The sequence below is a fragment of the Eretmochelys imbricata genome, chromosome 2, assembly GCF_965152235.1.
Source record: "Eretmochelys imbricata isolate rEreImb1 chromosome 2, rEreImb1.hap1, whole genome shotgun sequence".
In the NCBI taxonomy this organism is placed as follows: Eukaryota; Metazoa; Chordata; order Testudines; family Cheloniidae; genus Eretmochelys; species Eretmochelys imbricata.
This window is the reverse complement of record NC_135573.1, coordinates 14,159,320-14,179,588: the sequence shown is the minus strand read 5'-3', so window position 1 is coordinate 14,179,588 and position 20,269 is coordinate 14,159,320. Positions and strand designations below refer to the sequence as shown.

General features: G+C 40.0%; 1 protein-coding gene across 1 annotated transcript in view; it reads left to right on the top strand.

The window, feature by feature from the left end:
• The window catches only part of KHDRBS3 (KH RNA binding domain containing, signal transduction associated 3), a 198,816-nt gene that overhangs the window by 95,502 nt on the left and 83,045 nt on the right, over positions 1 to 20,269 (top strand). Inside the window, exon 5 of the mRNA XM_077808828.1 lies at positions 11,312 to 11,451. Within this exon, the coding sequence (XP_077664954.1) occupies positions 11,312 to 11,451 (140 nt within the window). The remainder of the gene's footprint in view (positions 1 to 11,311; positions 11,452 to 20,269) is intronic.

Here is a 20,269-nt window from a genome sequence, read left to right as displayed (position 1 = left end):
TTTCAGCGCCATGTTGTGCAGGTTCTTTTCCCCACTGGAATGAGGGGGGAAAAACTCTCTCAACGTTGATTTGAACATAGCTAACTGTGATGGGTCGGGTCACAGAAACCCCCTTGGGAATGGCCACTTGGTGTCCTGGGACTACTACTGAGCCCATTTTCCCTAGCAGCTTGGGCCTTCAGTACCTTGCCTGGTTGTGCCAGACACACTAGCCTGCTACAAACACAGACCCAGGTCTGAACCACGTCCCCCAAAAGCTGCAGGCTTACCTGGAAAAACGCTTAAGAAGTGCTCCTGTCTCCAGCACCCAGATACCCAGTTCCCAATGGGATCCAAACCTGAAATAAATCCGTTTTACTCTGTATAAAGCTTATACAGGATAAACTCATACATTGTTCGCCCTCTATAACACTGATAGAGATGCGCAGCTGTTTGCTCCAAGTATTAATACTTGCTCTGACTTAATTAATAAGTAAAAAGTGATGTTTTTAAATATAAAAAGTAGGATATAAGTGGTTCCAAATAATGACTGACAGACAGAACAAAGTAAATTACCAAGCAAAATAACAGAAAAACACAGAAGTCTAAGCCTACTATAGTAAAACACTAAATGCAGGTAAATCTCACCCTCAGAGATGTTCCAATAAGCTTCTTTTACAGACTAGATTTCCTCCTAGTCTGGGTCCAGCGATCACTCACACCTCTGTAATTACTGTCCTTTGTTCCAGTTTCTTTCAGGCATCTCTTTGGGGTGGAGAGGCTATCTCTTGAGCCAGCTGAAGACAAAATGGAGGGGTTTCCAGGGGCTTATATAGTCTCTCTCTTGTGTGAGTGGAAACCTCTTCTCTCCTCCTCCCTCCCCCCGCCCCTCCCCGTGTAGAATTACAGCTACAAGATGAAAAGGAGTACTTGTGGCACCTTAGAGACTAACCAATTTATTTGAGCATGAGCTTTCGTGAGCTACAGCTCACTTCATCAGATGCATACCGTGGAAACTGCAGCAGACTTTAAATATACACAGAGAATATGAAACAATACCTCCTCCCACCCCACTGTCCTGCTGGTAATAGCTTATCTAAAGTAATCATCAGGTTAGGCCATTTCCAGCACAAATCCAGGTTTTCTCACTCTCCACCCCCCCACACAAATTCACTCTCCTGCTGGTGATAGCCCATCCAAAGTGACAACTCTTTACACAATGTGCATGATAATCAAGTTAGGCCATTTCCTGCACAAATCCAGGTTCTCTCACTCCCTCACCCCCCTCCAAAAACCCATGCCCATACACACACAAACTCACTCTCCTGCTGGTAATAGCTCATCGAAACTGACCACTCTCCAAGTTTAAATCCAAGTTAAACCAGAACATCTGGGGGGGGGGGGGTAGGAAAAAACAAGAGGAAATAGGCTACCTTGCATAATGACTTAGCCACTCCCAGTCTCTATTTAAGCCTAAATTAATAGTATCCAATTTGCAAATGAATTCCAATTCAGCAGTTTCTCGCTGGAGTCTGGATTTGAAGTTTTTTTGTTTTAAGATAGCGACCTAAGGTGTCACAAGTACTCCTTTTCTTTTTGCGAATACAGACTAACACGGCTGTTACTCTGAAAGCTACAAGATGGAGTTTTGGAGTCACATGTCCATGCATGACTCAGTTCTCAACAGGTCGACGCCATTGCCCACTTGTTAGCCCGAACGTTCCCAGGAAAGCTCAGATGTGGATTGGTGTCTGTCAAGGTCCATTGTTAGCTACATACTTCCATTTACTTGAATAACCCCTTCACGTTATGTTGACCAAATCTGCCTTAGGTGCTTTCTACAGCAAACACTTTAAATACAAGCATAGAGCCAACGCGCATAAGTTCAGATATAAAAATGATACATGCATACGAATAGGACGAATACATGCAGTAGAATGTAACCTTTGCAAAGATATGTTACATGGCGTATCTAGCATAAAACTTGTGTCATACTTACATTTATAAGCATATTCTGTAAAGCATTATAGGGTGCAACATCACACTAATGCTTTGGCTGATTGGATAACAAAGCCTCTTCTTTTTTTGTGTCAAGATTCTACAGTAACCTATTTCACTTTATTCTAATCAGTGAAGCAAAACTCTATCATGTTGCTACTGCCACATGTAGTATGGGAATTTTAATTCAGTAACTTTCAAGATAAAGATCAGTCTCACATGGTGAGGCAAAAACATGGAATACCCCCATTTTAAATCTTTTATTATTATTATTATTATTATTCTATCAGTACATAGTCTATTTTCTGTGAAGTCCAGTATGGGCTTTCTGTTTAAAAAATGAGTCATTTTTTTTTGTAGGATGGGGGTATTTAAATAAATATTTATCCTAAAACCATATATCCAGTGCATTGTTGTCACCACCTTTTTATTGTTCTTGGACATAAATGTTCATATCAAGTGTTGTTTTTAAGTTATACTTTCAAAAAAAAAAAAACACACAGAAACTCAGTTCAGATACATTCAGTGAAAGGCCTGATCCTACATCCATTGCTGTTAAGGGCAAAACTCACTGACTTCAGTGGCTGTAGGATCAGTATATTAAATTAACTAGAAAACTGTAATAGCATAAATTTGAACAATGGTGAAAAAAATTGTAGGAGCTACAGGAAAAACAGCATCCTGAAAATATGGCTTGAAAATTTATTTCAACAGCTTTTCACGGGATATTTTCAGATGTCTATAAAGAATGCTACATACTTTGTTACTGAGGGCTTAATAATTAGGGCCTGTTCTTAAATTCCTTTTGGGGAGTTTTGCATGAATGGTCCCTTGAGAACAATTTCTTGCAGGGGCTCAAGCAGCCCACCAAACTTCATGAACTCTTTCCAAATATTTTAAGTATTTTGACAGCTCTTCCTAGGGTTTGGCAACCCATTTTCAATGTAACTTTTTTTGTGTGTGACATCCCTGTTTGTTAAAATATATTTTTAAAAATGTAATGATCCTCTGGGTTAGGGGAAGCAAAAGAGAAATTGAGGAGCTAAATAAAAAATATTTGGATTCCACTAAGAAAAGGCAGAACCAATTTCATGTAATGTAGATCCGTATTCACAAGCTATGATCAGGAAGTACCATATTAGTAAAAGACCCTAAGAAGGGAACGCTTGTGGTGGTGGGATTAACTGACCTAACATAGTACGTACATACATACATACATACAGGAAACAGGCATCAGAAATGGGTGCCCTATTCCCATGTCTTCTGTCATCTCAATATGAAACAGTTTAACATAATGTTAATCAGGCTTTCCCAGTGTTCTGTATTTATTCTTTATTACAGTCATCCTTTTCATACAGCTGTTGCTGAAGTACAATTCTGCCTACATACAACTTGATGGACAGATTTTGGCCTTTACTGTGGAATAGTTACTTTCATAATGTAGGGAAAATATCCCATCAAGTTAAGTGGAAATCTACAGGTGCTGGGAATTCATTATAAATGCATTTCTTTAGCTTTAGTTCTGTCCTGCTTCTGTACTATAGCACTAATGGATAAGTAACCAATAAATAAATAAATGGGGGGGGGGTTGAATCAGAGGTTCCAGAGACAATGAGAGAAACTTAGATTGAAAATGAGAAACAGTGCCATGTAAGTCGTTGCCAGGGCTGCTCCTTGCTATAGATTTGGGCTATAATAGCATATGTATAGGCAGACACAGGGAGACCTCAAAAATGTTGCATGAGGCTAAATTCATTGTCTGAGGCACTCAAATACTGTGTTACTGAGTTCAGTATAAGTACCTAGGAAGATGTTTGGAAAGAGAATGAAGCCCTGATACTGCAAGGTGCTGAGCAGCTGCTATGAGCTTCTGAGGGCCCTCAACAGCCATTGACTGCACTGTGAGTTCAAGATACTGAGGACCTTTCAGGACTGGGCTAACTAACTTTAACTGAAGTTGATGGCATTCAGAAATGTTATGTATCCCAAATTATTGTTGTGGATATGTAGGTAGGTAGATCAATAGATTAAAGCCTGCTATAACTGTGTGCTTGGGTTTGGTTGGTATAGGGTGACCAGATGTCCTGATTTTATAGGGATATTCCTGATTTTTTGGTCTTTTTCTTATATAGGTTCCTGTTATCCGTCTCTTCCCCCCCTCCCTCCCCGGTCCTGATTTGCTGTCTGGTCACCCTAGGTTGGTATCAAAACATCATACACAATAAAAGGTACCCCCACTGCATTTTATTGGGTTTGCAATTACTAAAAACTGTTCATACACTTTATTAAATATGGAGGAAATTCTTTTGAATTATGAATACTTTTAAAAAATAACTACTTTTTACAGGGTTCACAGAAAATCAAAGTTCTGTGATCTGTACAGCAGTAGCAGTTCATTAATAAAAACTATGGGCCAGATTGCACCCGGGCCCTGCATGGATGCTTAGCTGTGGGGAGGGGGAGGAGGAGGGGAAGGTACCAGAAATTCTCCTCTCCTTCCCCACCTTTTGAATCTCTTTTTAGCATCAGACTTTCATTCTCTTTCTAAATATTTCTTTATGGCCCTCATTACTGCACAATGGGGGGTTGTTAGTTCCCCAGCTGTCACAGGGATGAGGCCTTGCCCAAGGTCACACAAGAAATCCATGGCAGAGGCAGTGCCAAGAATACGAACCTAGCCTCTCAGGGACTCCGAAGCACCATCACTAAGACCGTCCTACGATGATGCAGTTCCTGCTCCACTTTCCAACACTCCACACTCTGCTGACAGGGGGGCCTTGCTGGGCTGGGTCTCCTTGGGCACACAAGGGGCTGAGGAGGAGGCAGGGTCATGGCCTGCCTGCTGCTCAGATGCAGAAGGTGAGGAGCATGGCTACTACCCTGAAGGGATGGGGCTGTGGGCATTCTAACCCTGTGTGTCTGGGATTATGCTCCCATCAGGTTTAATGCCCCCTGGTGCTCCCGCTGAGGTGGCCCTGTTCTACATAGCCTAGCAACATGCGACAGTGGGTAAAAGCAGATAATTGTGTAGGGACCTATTTCATTACAGAGACCTGCAATGCCAACAGCTCGAAAGAACCTCTTTCTTCTTCACCTTCTAGCACCTCAGGCAGCTCCATGTCCCTGCTGGTGGAGGCAAGGTGCAGCCAGGCAGATCTTTAGGCACACTGCTTCCATCTGCAGGTGCAGGCCCCCCTCCTCCCCCCCCCCCCCCGCAGCTCCCATTGGTCATGGTGCCAGTGCTTGGGGCGGGGGGGACAGAGGCAGCATGCCCCCTCATGCGATCAGTGGCCAATGGAGCCGCATGCCACCTCCCAGCCTGTTTCCTGCCTTTTTCCCTCGCTCCCTCGTGCTGTCCTGGCTGACTCTGCCCAGCAACTAATGACACTGACTCTGTCCCCACTCCCCATGTGCTGACTCTGCGGCTCCCAGCCCATTGGCCGGGAGCTGCGGGGGAGCGGTGCCTGCAGCAGACTAATCTGGCAACATGCATGCGTGCTTGCCTGCAGAGTTGCCTGGCCATGCCTCCCCTTAGCCAGCAACAGCAGGGACGGGGAGCCGAGCTGCCCGAGGTGAGCATACCCCATGCCATGGACCTCAAAATTTTTACAACAGACACTTGTGTCTGTGTACAGACTCGTTACCAAGCCCTGGGTTCAGGAGACAAAATGTCTGTGGGATGGGAACTTCTAGCTGTTTGCCAACATGTAAATTTCGTGCTGGTACCCTTTTTCCTGCCAAAGAGTGGTCACATGTGATAGTCCATTTGATTTTGTTGACACCTGGCTGAGGTGTCAGTTTGCCTTTTGTCTTTGAGGAACCAGTTTGTGCCTGCTTTTCTAAACTTGGAATATGTCTCAGTGTTTATACAGTAGTATCTTATAACTTTACATATAATGTTGCCATACATATTTTACCAGGACAATAATAATGAGCACATCATGAGTTTCAAACAATACCTCACAAGGCATACTTTGTACAAAATCCATTATAGTTTTGTAAAAAGGATGAACATAGGGATACAGACTGTCTCTCACCCCTCCCCCTAGATACAATTACTGGTTATGACTGTCCTCTTTTTGCCTATATTGATGTAATCTGTTAATGATCACTGGTCCCTACGCAACCACCACCAACTTCTCCTCTAGTGATTAATTCATCTTTATCTGTCATAATGAGATCCAAAAGAGTTACCTTGTATTGTGTGCAATACCATTTCTGCATAAGATCTCCTGCATATGTATCCCAAATTGGAAATCCCAGTAACACAATTTTTCTTTCTGCACAGTACAGATGGGTGCTTAAGGAGTAACTCATTCTCTTCTCTGATTTGATTCAATGGTCTTCAACACAACACCAAAAATGACTGACAGTTCAAGAGACACTAGAAGTGTTCTATGAAGACAAACTATGTCTAGAGGAGAATTAATATTAAATTTGATCAAAACTTGATTTCAAATCCTTGATTCAAAAGTATTTTCATATTAGATATGTTCAGACTATTTGGTGAGCCTTTCACTCAGAAGCTAAATACCTCTAGGGAACAGTTCCTTCAGGAAACACGTTCATTAGAAATTTCCAAGAGAACAGGTCAGTCTTAGATGTTCAAGATCTATATCTAGTACAGAACTCCCATGATTACAGATACAGAAATTCGTTTGAGAAAAAGAAATTGTCCAAGCAGTCAATAATTTACTGTATTAACCAGCAGGAAAGAGCAGAGCCTATTCTTACTGTTTTTTATTTTTCTAGAAGAGGAAAGAAAGCATTCTGGTAGACAAGGTAATTTTTAAATACAACCCACTGAAGAGTTTGATAAAACAAGAAGTGAACAGGATTTTTTGAAGAAGAAAGCTCCTAAGATAAATTATTTAACCACAACTTGCAGAACTAACTGTTCTTCCTACCAAAGCAAACAGATATTTGGGGGCAGCATGGTTGTCAGAGCAGAGAGGTCATTCTTGTACCGATTAGTTTCATTGGAACAAAAATATTACCTATACTTTTTATTTTCTATTTGCAGCATAAACTGAAAGTTCTTCTTTGAGTGAGTGTACATGTGCAGACCGCTCCTGGTGAACATGTGCCCCCCTTCAAAGTCACTGCAAATTTTCCCTCAGCGATACCTGTTGGGGCAGCTAGGACACCTGCTGCTGCTGCATGCCACTGGCATCCACATAAAAGGCCCAGCTGACTCTGAGCCCTCTCAGTTCCTTCTTACGGCCTGTGATGGTCATTGGAACTCCTCTCTTTGCTTTTGCAAGTACTCTCAGTTGACTGTATTCTGGTATTTTATTGTAAATAGTTGAGTGTTAATGGTCTGGAAGCTCCATGGCTAAATCCTAGAGAACAAACTTGCTTGGAACAAGTTTGATAGGTCTTACTAAAGAGTAGAAGGATCTCCATCATGGATGCCTGCCTGTCAAAATGCCTGTCTTCACAAGGTACATCTTCATGTGTACTGTTTCCTTCATATGGTTATAAGTCCTTTTGTGTTTTATTAGACTTCCATTGAGAGAGAGAGTTTTGAGATCCTATTCCCAGGAGGCTGAAAAATCAAGGCCTGCTAAATAACTTATTTTCCTGTCTGACCGTGCTCCAATTTTTTTAAAGGAGTCCAAGCTTATACAGCTTCTGCGATAGTAGCTCACCATCATCCAAAACATTTACATCAACACAAAGCTGTGTATGCACTCTCTCCGTTGAATGTATTTTGAATACAACCATCTGTGTATTTAGATGCTGTGAAAGGATCTGATAACTTGGAGGTCTGAAAACAAGGTTTCCACCTGTAACAGTGGCAGAAAGGACATGTCCTCTGAGTCAAAGCTTTTGTATATTCATTTCCCTTTTTCAAGTGTTTAGAGGAAGAATCTATTGTGAAATTCTGTTCTTCTCCCACTGTGGCCTCTGAAATAAATCCCTATGAATTCTTCTGATTGGCTGACACCAAATTCACCAGCCAATCCCTGTTGGAGGAGGTCTGTCATAGTATTGGAAATGCTAGGTATAAATAAAAGTGGACAGATGGTGATATCAGTATTTCACATGAGTTACGGCATGCTTTGTACAGGTCTTCCCCTCTATCCAGAAATGTGGCAGACCTAATCTCATAGTCCAAAATACAATATCCTATCCCTTGTACATAAGATCAGCAATTAGCGTCTAAATCAGACAGAGACAGACAGACAATTATAAATGTGTTGTCTGGAAGATGTGAGGAGGGATACAATTCATACTGGATTTATGGATCTAATTTGCAAATGAAAACTGTAATTTTTTTTAAATAGTAAAATATCTGTGTGTTTTATTTATCCACCTTGTTTGTAACTTTGAGGTCAGGGTGTTTTTATTAATGAATGACAAATTGTTTTTATGATTGTTCAACACCATGAACATTTTCCAGGTGGATCGTGCTTAATAAAATATTTTATTAATAATTATAAACTAGGTAATCCTGGGTTATTGATAGAATCTAACGTCTATTGATCTCCAAGATAATACGGTATATGCCCATAAAAGATAGAAATACTTATGTTTTTGCTCCAAAATCTCAACATTTCTAATATGCTTGTGGTCCTTTTGGTTCCCCAAGTCCCTAAAAATGTCATATTAATACCTGAGAGAGAGAGAGAGAGATGCCAGCATACTCAAGTCTCCTGGGGCAGGCTACAATTCAGTTGTCTTGCTTTTCTGTGAAGAGAGACCCCAAGAAGGTCAGCCTCCTTAGGATGTTGTCCAGTACTTTCCTCCATGGTTATAATATGTCAAACTGCTTGGAAGAATGGAGATTAGATAACTAGAATGGGCAACATTCATAAGGGATGCCAGTCTCCCAGGCGGGGGAGTTCACCAACTTAAAACTTTTCTCAAAAGTATCTGGCTGACAAAGTCAGTGTCATCTTAGAGATGAAAGCAATCTGAAATGCCCCCCACTCCCTTCTTCTTTCCAGGCTAAACAGAAGATATTCATGTGTACCTTCTAGCCATCTCCCAAATGTCACTGGAAAAGCATGCTATTCGCCAAAATTTTAATGGCTGCAATTCATAAATCAGAATGTCTGTTAGTTTTAATTGAAGAATCCAGATCAGGGTCTACTGGATCAGGTCTGCTCCAGCCTAGTAAATAAAGATATAGGAAAGAAACTTACCAAAAATCTAATCCACCCCATCCCTTAGGAGTCAAAGCTGTTTTGTCTGGGGCTTTGACAATTTCTGGTGCAGACATGCATATGGATAGGAGTTATATAGGGCATCCATATAATGCCTTATCAAAACTCTGCAGACTAGTCACCTCTGCTTTCCTTAGTGGGGGACTTTGGCCAATGCATCCTACTTATTGTGCTCATCTAGTGCTTCTTGAATGTTCTTCATTGTACACCTTGTTTATAATTTGGTATTTTGTAGCTAAGGGATTCCTATATACAATTCCCATCCATCATGACTTGTCATACATCAGGTGCAGAAATAGACATGTTATGTTCGAATTGCCTTTCTGTACTGTATGTCAATCAGAATGAAATATCCCTCCCCCCATGGAAATAACTGACATGTGGGTATTAATCTAAGATCTTATTGCAGTAAAATCTTTGCTGCTTACACAAGTTTAAAGTATTAACAGTTTACTGAAGCAGTTGCTTTAGAAAGAACAAGGTCCTGGAAATAAAACTGTCACAGAAGGCATCTATAGAAGGGCACAAAAAGGAGAGCTCTCTCCTGTTAGCATAGAGCTGCTACGCGAGAGATGTTATTGCATCAGTACAGCTGTGTCGCTGTAAGCTCTCTAGTGTAGACCTAGCCTTACTTACTGATTGGTTACTGCAGCCTTTCTGCCTGAATGGAGAGTGAACTGCAACCTATCCTCTCTGAATTAACATCCCAAAGGTGTACAAAGATGCTTAACTGGTAACATCACTGTTTAGAATCTGTGTTTCAACCAAAAGGCTTGGAACGAAGTATGAGGGAAAACCCAAGGCTTCTTTTGTTTTTTTGTTTTTTTTAAAAAGTAAAACACCTTACAATTGAGAGGAGGCACAACATCTGACAGATGGGTGCCAGTGTTGTTAGAGTGGCATTAACCCTTTTGTTTGTTCAGTTTCTGTGCTTCATAGTAAAGTATATAAGGCAACATTTGATATTTCTTTGGTCGCATTCACATTGATAGATTTCCCTTTCTTCCTTCATTAGAATTGTAACTATTGGCAGTGTTTGAATAAAAGTCTTCCACTCTGGTTGAAAAGGAGTAGAGACAATATAGTTGTTGAACTAACAAGAGTGAAATGATGTGAGAACCAGCGCTTATTACTGGTACATGGAGGAGCCTGTTTGTTTTGAATACAATCTTTTTTTCTTGCTTTACACTAAAACTGCAATCCTTGGCTCATTTATACTGAATGGAATTTGATGATAAAGAAATTCAGCTCTGACTTCGCATTAGCTCACAACATCTGTTTCATTCCTACATAGCGCACCGGATTTGAAGGATACCTTATGGTATTTCAAGGTCTGCATGTGTTTGAGAAGTATTCTACTAACTCTGTATAAATAACTGTTTATGAATTCTTCAGTTTACTTATGAGTAGCTCTATCGAGGAAAGCAAATAAATCTAGTGTGTCCTCAGTTTACTTATACAAGTCTATTTTAGATTTTTCAATTGAAAATATTTTCAGCACTCAGTATGTTTGTTGTTTGGATAAAATTACTCCTATATGTGAGAGAAATTCATAGAATCAGAACTTAAAGATGGAATTGAGCTACTGGGGCAGGTCATTTAATCTACCTTCCACCATCACAGGATTTCTCCCTGTGGTACACGGGCCTGCAGTCAAAATGCCTTCGGCTGAAAATTCATCAGATCTGACAAGCTGAAATGAAGTGATGGGATTTTCACCACTTTGCAGTGGAATGTGATTCCACCATCAGCTCTTGCCTGATACTCATTCTAAATTGTTAAGAGGCATATATAGTGTTTTAAGTAATGGTAATTGTTTTCGCTAGTCAGTAAAGACCCCACCTCTTTTTTACTGGTGTGGTTTGGTTTTGTTTGTTTTTGTTTAATAGAAAATATGCTGGAGGTAATGGGCAGCCTCAGAGAGGAAAACACGATGCAAGCAAAAATATAATTAAAAAACATGTTTTATTTGAAGGTTCTAATCATATTTTAGATTAAATGGGTGTTCCCATTGCCGCATTTTTCTGTATCGTTGTTTCTAAAGGGTTTTCAACAAAAAATTCATCTAGAATATTATGAAAAATACTTTTTTAGAAGCAGTCCTTGAGATAAGTATTTTTCTGTGTTGGTTGAATAGCTTTCCATTCCTTTCTTCTGTCTAGGACTACAATGATGAAATCAGACAGGCACAGCTCCAAGAATTAACATATTTGAATGGTGGTTCAGAAAATGCAGAAGTTCCAGTTGTTCGTGGAAAACCACCAATACGAGCACGAGGAGTACCAGTCCCTGCTTTGGCCAGGTAGGTACCTCAAAATGCCACACCGTTTTAATTGTACATGTACATTTGCTCTCAGTCTTGAATCAAGTCTGACTCTCCAGAGCATATGGCAAGGTATTATGTAAGAAAAACAAGAATGGCAAAGTAACTCTGTATCATTTGATTTCTATTTACACGGATACCAAAGTGTGAGGAAATATCGTGGTTCTGGAGAAAGATTCACATTGGTTCACAGAATCATAGAAGATTAGGGTTGGAAGGGACCTCAGGAGGTCATCTAGTCCAACCCCCTGCTCAAAGCAGAACCAACCCCAACTAAATCATCCCAGCCAGCGCTTTGTCAAGCCGGGCCTTAAAAACCTCTAAGGATGGAGATTCCACCACCTCCCTAGGTAACCCATTCCAGTGCTTCACCACCCTCCTAGTGAAAGTTTTTCCTAATATCCAACTTAGACCTTCCCCTCTGCCACTTGAGACCACTGCTTCTTATTTTTTCATCTGCCACCACTGAGAACAGTCTAGATCCATCCTCTTTAGAACCTCCCTTCAGGTAGTTGAAGGCTGCTATAAAATCCCCCCTCACTCTTCTCTTCCGCAGACTAAATAAGCCCAATTCCCTCAGTCTCTCCTCATAAGTCACGTGCCCCAGCCCCCAATTATTTTCATTGCCCTCTGCTGGGCTGTCTCCAATTTTTCCACATCCTTTCTGTAGTGGGGGGGCCCAAAACTGGACGCAATACTCCAGATGTGGCCTCACTAGTGCTCAATAGAGGGGGAATAATCACTTCCCTCGATCTGCCGGCAATGCTCCTACTAATACAGCCCAATATGCCGTTAGCCATCTTGGCAACAAGGGCACACTGTTGACTCATATCCTGCTTTTCGTCCATTGTAATCCCCCAGTCCTTTTTTGCAGAACTGCCACTTAGCTAGTCGGTCCCCAGCCTGGAGCAGTGCATGGGATTCTTCAGTCCTAAGTGCAGGACTCTGCATTTATTCTTGTTGAACCTTATTCGATTTCTTTTGGCCCAGTCCTCCAATTTGCCTAGGTCACTCTGGACCCTATCCCTACCCTCCAGCATATCTACCTCTTCCCCTAGCTTAGTGTCATCTGTGAACTTGCTGAGGGTGCAATCCATCCCATCATCCAGATTATTAATGAAGATGTTGAACAAAACCAGCTCCAAAACCAACCCCTGGGCACTCCACTTGATACCGGCTGCCAACTAGACATTGAGCCGTTGATCACTACCCATTGAGCCTGACGAACTAGACAGCTTTCTGTCCTCCTTAAAGTCCATTCATCCAATCCATACTTGCTGGCAAGAATACTGTGGGAGACCATATCAAAAGGCTTGCTAAAGTCAAGGTACGTCATGTCCACTGCTTTCTCCATATCCACAGAACTAATTCTTTCATCATAGAAGGCAATCAGGTTGGTCAGGTATGACTTGCCCTTGGTGAATCCATGTTGACTGTTCCTAATCACCTTCCTCTTCTCCAAGTGCTTCAAAATGGATTCCTTGTGGACCTGCTCCATGATTTTTCCAGGGACAGAGGTGAGGCTGACTGGTCTGTAGTTCCTCGGATTCTCCTTCTTCCCTTTTTTAAAGATGGGCACTATAATTTCCTTTTTCCAATTGTCTGGGACCTCCCCAGATCACCACAAGTTTTCAAAGATAATGGCCAATGGCTCTGCAATCCCATAAGCCGACTCCCTCAGCACCCTTGGATGCATTAGATCCAGATCCATGAACTTGTGCATGCCCAGCTTTTCTAAATAGTCCTTAACCTGTTCTTTCACCTCTGAAGGCTGCTCACCTCCTCCCCATACTGTGCTGCCCAGCACAGAAGTCTGGGAGCTGACCTTGTCTGTGAAGGCTGAGGCAAAAAAGGCAATGAATACTTCAGCTTTTTCCACGTTGTCTGTCACTGGGTTGCCTCCCCCATTCAGTAGGGGTCCCACACTTTCCCTGACCTTCTTGTTACTAACATACCTGTAGAAACCCTTCTTGTTACCATTCACATCTCTTGCTAGCTGCAACTCCAATTGTGCTTTGGCCTTCCTGTTTACACATGTTGATTTACACACATTGTGGTTTGAATTAGCAAGCCTATGTCTTGCGAACTCTTAGCAAGGGTGACATGATGCCTGTGTTGAGAAAAGATAACTCTGCAGTATTGAGTGTAACACTGGATGTTCAGTTACATAAGGGACCAATCAAGTTTTGTTTTAATTATAAGTAGGACTTCTGATTTTTCATTTTAACTGATGAAACGCTTCTTGTCCAAAATAAAGAGGGGTTTAGCCAATGAAGACCAGTATAAAACTGGAAATGGTTACTTATTGTGTACACTGAGTGGTACTGCAGCGTGTGGGGGTTTGATTTCTGAACCACACTAATGTGTTGCACATTAACTGAACTGAGTAGGCCCTGCTGGTGCACATGAAAGGTTCCCTAGCCTAATTCAAAGTAATGCTGTTTGAAACAGTACTACATTATAGTGCACTAGGGAACATTACTCATTACAGAAGTGTATACCATAAGTAGTAATCTCATTGTAAAGTATATACAAAGAGAGCACCCCGATTTCCCTCCCGCACCCACAATTTTTGGGCACCAACATAGAACTCAAAATTTACTAAAATAACCCCCTCCACTCCAACTAAACTAATAAGCCCTGAAAAACAGAAGCCCTAGTTACAATGTGCTTAATAGATAGATATTCAGATAGGAAGGGTTATAAAATGCTAAGAGTTTTGTAATCAGTACTTTAATTGATTACGTTATTAGGTAAGAATAGGGTATGTATTTTCCCCATTGTACAAACAAGAAACTCTTTGAGGCACAGAAAAGTTAATCTTTCAAAAGGTCACAATGGAGCTCATTGGCACATCTAGAATTAGTATCCAGTCCGCCTGAATTCTAGTCCCATTCACTAGCCACAAAACCACAGTGTGTCATCCTTCCTTCCTTCCTTCCGTCCTTAAGGTTGTTCAGTTATTTTTTCAAGTAACTGCAGTCACTGATACAAATGGTCTTGCATCTTTACTCCCACAATGATACTTCTGATGTTTCGGTTGTTTTAGCTGCTATAGATTGGCTTTTTGGGACACATTTCTTAGATAAACAATTAATGGTCTGGCTTCCTTTTATTGAGTCCTGAATTTCAGACTAATTTGTTTTAACTCTGTAACTGGTTTATAAGATGTACTAATTTTTTAATTTTAACATTATCGTGATAATTCAGCACGATCAAAAGCTAAAAATATAAGTTCACATAAGTGTTTTGAAGCTTGAGTTTGGTTTTGGACCCATCTCTCAATTTAAAAAAAGCCACACGTCCAAATCCTTCAGATTTGAATTTGAGTATTTAACACGCATTTTTGTTAGATGGAGAAAAGGGGGGAAATATGCTTCCTCTTCCATAGTACTTTCCTTTACTACAAGAACAGTCTTATGCCTTCGTTATCAACCCTCTTCATGCCCATTTATTTGAAATTCAGAAGGGACAGCTCAGGTTTTTTTCCTCCAAGTCCTTTGAATCCCTAGTGTGTGTTGGGTGGTGGAGGGGGTAAAAAAAGTAGTGCAGGGCATTTACGTTATAACACAGATCTTAGTTTCTATAGAGAAAACTGTTGCTACTCTGTAAATTAAGTCATTTCCCTTCTACCAGATCCGTCATTTTTATTTACGGTAAATCCTAACTCACAGGTTAATTTCAAAATGAAGTTCAATATACAGTCCTGAGGCTAACCTAACTCATGTAAACAGATATTTTTTGGGGGAAAAAGTGCCTGGAGAACTGAGACAATCTGGAAAGATGACCAAATTATTCATCTCATTTAACAATGCAAATGGAGTCTGTTAATTTTTGAGCATTTACATTATCTAGAATGGTGGTATTCTATATCAGAGCCTTATTCCTTCGAGGTTATAGTTTTGTTCTCTGTCCTGGCTTTTTGTATTGGAGGAATTATTTGCTTTTGTACACTTTGCCAAGTTACCTATTGCAAGATACATGTTGTCTACTTTGCTGTTTCAATTTTAAGATTATTCAAACAGTGATAAAACTGTCATGATGTCCCACTTCCTTAGCATTGTACATGTTATTCACTAGGCTTAGGAAATCCATAAGGCTAAATCCATTCACTTTTTGTTTTAAAAGAAAGGAGCCTCTGGATCCCTCCATTCTGCTTGTGTAATATTTTCATTACAGTATTTTAAGTGTATATTTTAGATCAATCAATCAATGTGTGGGCATGAAAATCCTTTGATAAAGGCTTAGATAACTCATGTTTTTGCTGAAGCTTTAACAGTGATCTTTTTATTTCTATAAAATATATTTGAATTGTTTTTATAATATTAAGGTACCAGTTGAAAACATTTGTAGCCACATCTTGGTTATCCTGTAGACCTTTCTTGCAATATTATTCTGGTTGTCAGGAATTTTCCCCTGGTTTGTGTTATATCTCTGGTTCTTTTCTCCAGCTAATGTGGTTCTCTAATTTTTCTTCATATGATCTATTGATGGGTGTTCCATAGTGTTCAGATTTAGGTACACATATATTTGCATCTGAAAGGTTTTTGTGCACTAATTCCTACAAACATCACATTTTGGTTATTTGTAGATAACTTAGGTTTATACTTCTCAGGGTCTGACTTTACATTTCTTGCTTTCTCAGTGACACCTCTAACAAGTGCACGCTGAACTTAGTTCTCATCACAAAGACTTTTGGTTCTGTCGTGCTTTTCTACTCTACTAATATTTAGAGAGAAATTTTTCATTTACCTTAGAAACACCTTTTTCTGTGATACAGAATTTGATCATTATCTTGGACTAACTTGTTTCTGTTCTTGTATTGATTCTTTTGAGATCTTTAGTTACCATTTGTCTGTAAGCTTCTACCCTTTCCATTTGCAATCACTTAAAATTGTGTGTCCTCCAGTCTTTTTTTAAATTCTTATAACTGCCATGCAATTCTATTTAAATGTATGCTAGATACCTCTGGGTTTGAGTTCAACTTAAAGGTGATCTGCCAAGGGAAAAAAATGGGGTTTGTGTCTTCTGTTCCTTTTTTGATGATATAAAGAAGCCCTGAAATGAGTTCCTTTTTTGTTGTTGTTTAAGTTGTTTAAAAGTTGTTTCTTTATTTTACATTAAAAATTGAAGTTTTGTCTCAGGTGATGGCTGGAGAATTGATGAAATGGTAATATGAGAACTTGAAATGTCTAACATTGTGATTTAAGGAAGCCTTTGTTAAAGGCTTTAACATCCAGCCCCATAAATAATGATGTTTAAACAAACAAACATGCCTGAGGTCTGGCAACAAAATCAGAGAAGACAAAAAAGACATTCCTGATGTTTCTAAGAAAACATAGATGCAGAAAAGTTGATTAAAAAACCCCACGCTTTTCAGTCGTATACCTCATAAAAGACAGGAAGATTACAATTCCAATACTTTTAAATTCATTTTGAATATAAGATCTCAAACCCTTCCTCTCACTTCATTCAGCAACCAATTTATGTAATATGATATAACAAACATCTTTCTGCACAGAATCTTTCCTCAATTCCTTTGCTTATGTTTATTTTCCTATTTACAGGTTAAAGTGTTGGGTTTTCACCTGTTATATTTTCACCACACGGTGGAATTCTCTCCTTATTCGCTGTTTCATTTTAAGGACATGACAGAATACCTTGTTCTTTTCCAGTTTCTGTACTTTATATATACCTGTTGTACAGTACCTGGTAATTGGTCACATTTTTCTTTATTAGCTGCCAACTGTATGCTTGAGTGCTGCACAGGGAAAGATCTGATACTTTCCCTATGGACTTTATATTCTAAATCTGGCAGACAATATAGCTTGTCAAAAGTGCCTTTTCTTACATATATAAAATTCCAGTATATGCTTTATTTAGAAGTTTCAGAATATAGAGATCAGTACATTTGTTACCTCTTGTAAATTGCCAAACATTAGATTGTCATAAATGTATGTCAGTTAGCTTCCTACTAACTTTCTTGACAAGAGTACTTTTTTCATAGAGCATTCTTTGGCTTAGAACTAGGACTCTCCCAGTCATCTTGCCCCTCTCCCTCTCTCTCATATCATCATCTCCACATCCCTCCCATGGCTTTGTACAGAAAGCTTGCCTCCTACTCCTGAGGGAGAAAAATAGAAGTAGAAAATAAGACTTAATTGTCACAGAAGAGTTTGCCTCCCTTCCCAACTTGAGCTTTTAAGTATTCACTTTCCTTCCTTCCGTTGATCTTGAATCTAGTGCTACTTCCTTTTTCTTGGGTCCCCCCGGCTTGTTTCTCTGCTCTCCTGATAATGACAGGAGGAAGGAAGCAATACTACAAAATGGTGGGGCTTACATTGATAAACATCTCTTACCCTTTAGATATTCTATATCTATTCTGAGTATGTATCAGAAAGGAGGGGACAAAGGGACTTGGTCATCATGGGTGTCTGAGCTATCGTTTCTTTGGGGAAGAGGGGGGAAGAAGAATCTTAGCTGTTTAACTCTGACATGCTACTAGCTAGCATGCAGAACCAGCCGTTCTCCAACTGTGATGCTGCTTCTGCTTCTGCTTCTTCCATCTCCCAGCTGCTGTTCCTTCCCTTCCTCTATCCCCACACCTACCCAGCTCCTGGAGCCCAGCAAGCTCTAAAATTTGAAAAATTATTCAAGAGTGAGTGGGCCAGTGTCACTTCCCTACTGGTGTGTTAATTCACGCAACTGTAACTAAAGCCCTGCAAATCCTAGGATATCCGCTTTTTATCTGCAGATATCCACATCCGTGGATGCGGATATCAGTGGACCATTTTTGCAGATTGCGGATGGATGTGGATCCAAATTTTTTATTTAAAGCCCTGCACATCTGCAGATATCCATGGATCATTTTTGTGGATCAGATGTGAATACAAATTTTGTATCCACACAGGCTCTAATTGTAACATCTCCCTTGGAATCAATATGATTTTCAGTATCTTCTTATTTAAAAATGCATGCATTGACAATGATGATATGAATTGCAGATACAATTTTTAAAAGTGTATAGTGAGGAATGTTAAGTCTTATGGACTCTAGCTAGTGTCTCTCTCCAAGGGCCTCTTGCAAACCTGAAAACCGCATTTTTTATTTACTTTACACTTGAAAAAAATAATTAGCTTATTTTAAACTTAAAATATGACTCTTCAGAATTAATCAGATTCCTGACAAACTTTCTAACCCAAAAATATTGCGGGGGGGGACTTTACTGGACACTACTTCTTAATTTACCTGAGTGAAGGAATGTACCGCAGTTGCCCTGATTTTTTTTTAAAAAAGCTCTTGACATTGTTGCTAAGGGAATTGCTTTTATGACTCACCTGGCTTTCTGGTGGGGTTGAATAATTTCTCCTATGTTAAATGCTTGCACCCACCAGTGCTAATCCATTTAGCCATTTGGTTTCTTTCTACTTATTTTGATCAGATTTGCAGTCAAAATTCTAATACTTGAGGAATTTATGCAAGCAACTGATAAGAGTTACAGTAGAATATTTAATTGGGTTTTGAGGATCTCATACAAGAGCACAAGAAGCTATTCTGACTAATATTCTCCTGGAAAATATAAATGGTCATTTCAAGTACTTGCTTCAAGGTGGACTAGCATACAGTAACTTTTGTGCAATTGTGCTATATGAAGAAACATTGTGACTTCCCATTTTTATACCTTCTTTCCTCCTTTAGAGTATTAATATCATGTAGAAAATCTCCAAAATTATCCACCTAAAATTCAGTGGCTCAAATTCCTTGATGGAATTACGTGCATGCAAGAGTTATGTTGGTCCTACACAGAAAATTCCTAGAATTGTGGCGTCTAAGAATGCAGCTATTATCAAATCTTCTCACCAGTCTCCTTCATAGAGTATTACTGTTATGCTACCCCATATAATGCCTTGTCTTAGCCCTCCTTATACTGTCCTTATATTTTGGGATAGCTTATTTGGGAAAATGACACAAGTTTCCAATTAATATAGATCAGAAGCGCTATTCATATATCTTGTTAAAACCCTGTTACTTACCTTTGTGTGCAGGCTGGGGTCCTCAAGGCTTCATTACTGCAACTCTGTCTGGGGCTAAATATAACGGTCACACAAATTCTACAGCTAGTTTAGAATGCTGCAGCCTGCCTCAGTCATAAGTGACATAGGATCATGTCACTCCTATAATGACAGGTTTCAGAGTAACAGCCGTGTTAGTCTGTATTCGCAAAAAGAAAAGGAGTACTTGTGGCACCTTAGAGACTAACCAATTTATTTGAGCATGAGCTTTCGTGAGCTACAGCTCACTTCATCAGATGCATACCGTGGAAACTGCAGCAGACTTTATATATACACAGAGAATATGAAACAATACCTCCTCCCACCCCACTGTCCTGCTGGTAATAGCTTATCTAAAGTAATCATCAGGTTAGGCCATTTCCAGCACAAATCCAGGTTTTCTCACCCTCCACCCCCCCACACAAATTCACTCTCCTGCTGGTGATAGCCCATCCAAAGTGACAACTCTTTACACAATGTGCATGATAATGAAGTTAGGCCATTTCCTGCACAAATCCAGGTTCTCTCACTCCCTCACCCCCCTCCAAAAACCCACCCCCATACACACACAGACTCACTATCCTGCTGGTAATAGCTCATCCAAACTGACCACTCTCCAAGTTTAAATCCAAGTTAAACCAGAACATCTGGGGGCGGGGGGGTAGGAAAAAACAAGAGGAAATAGGCTACCTTGCATAATGACTTAGCCACTCCCAGTCTCTATTTAAGCCTAAATTAATAGTATC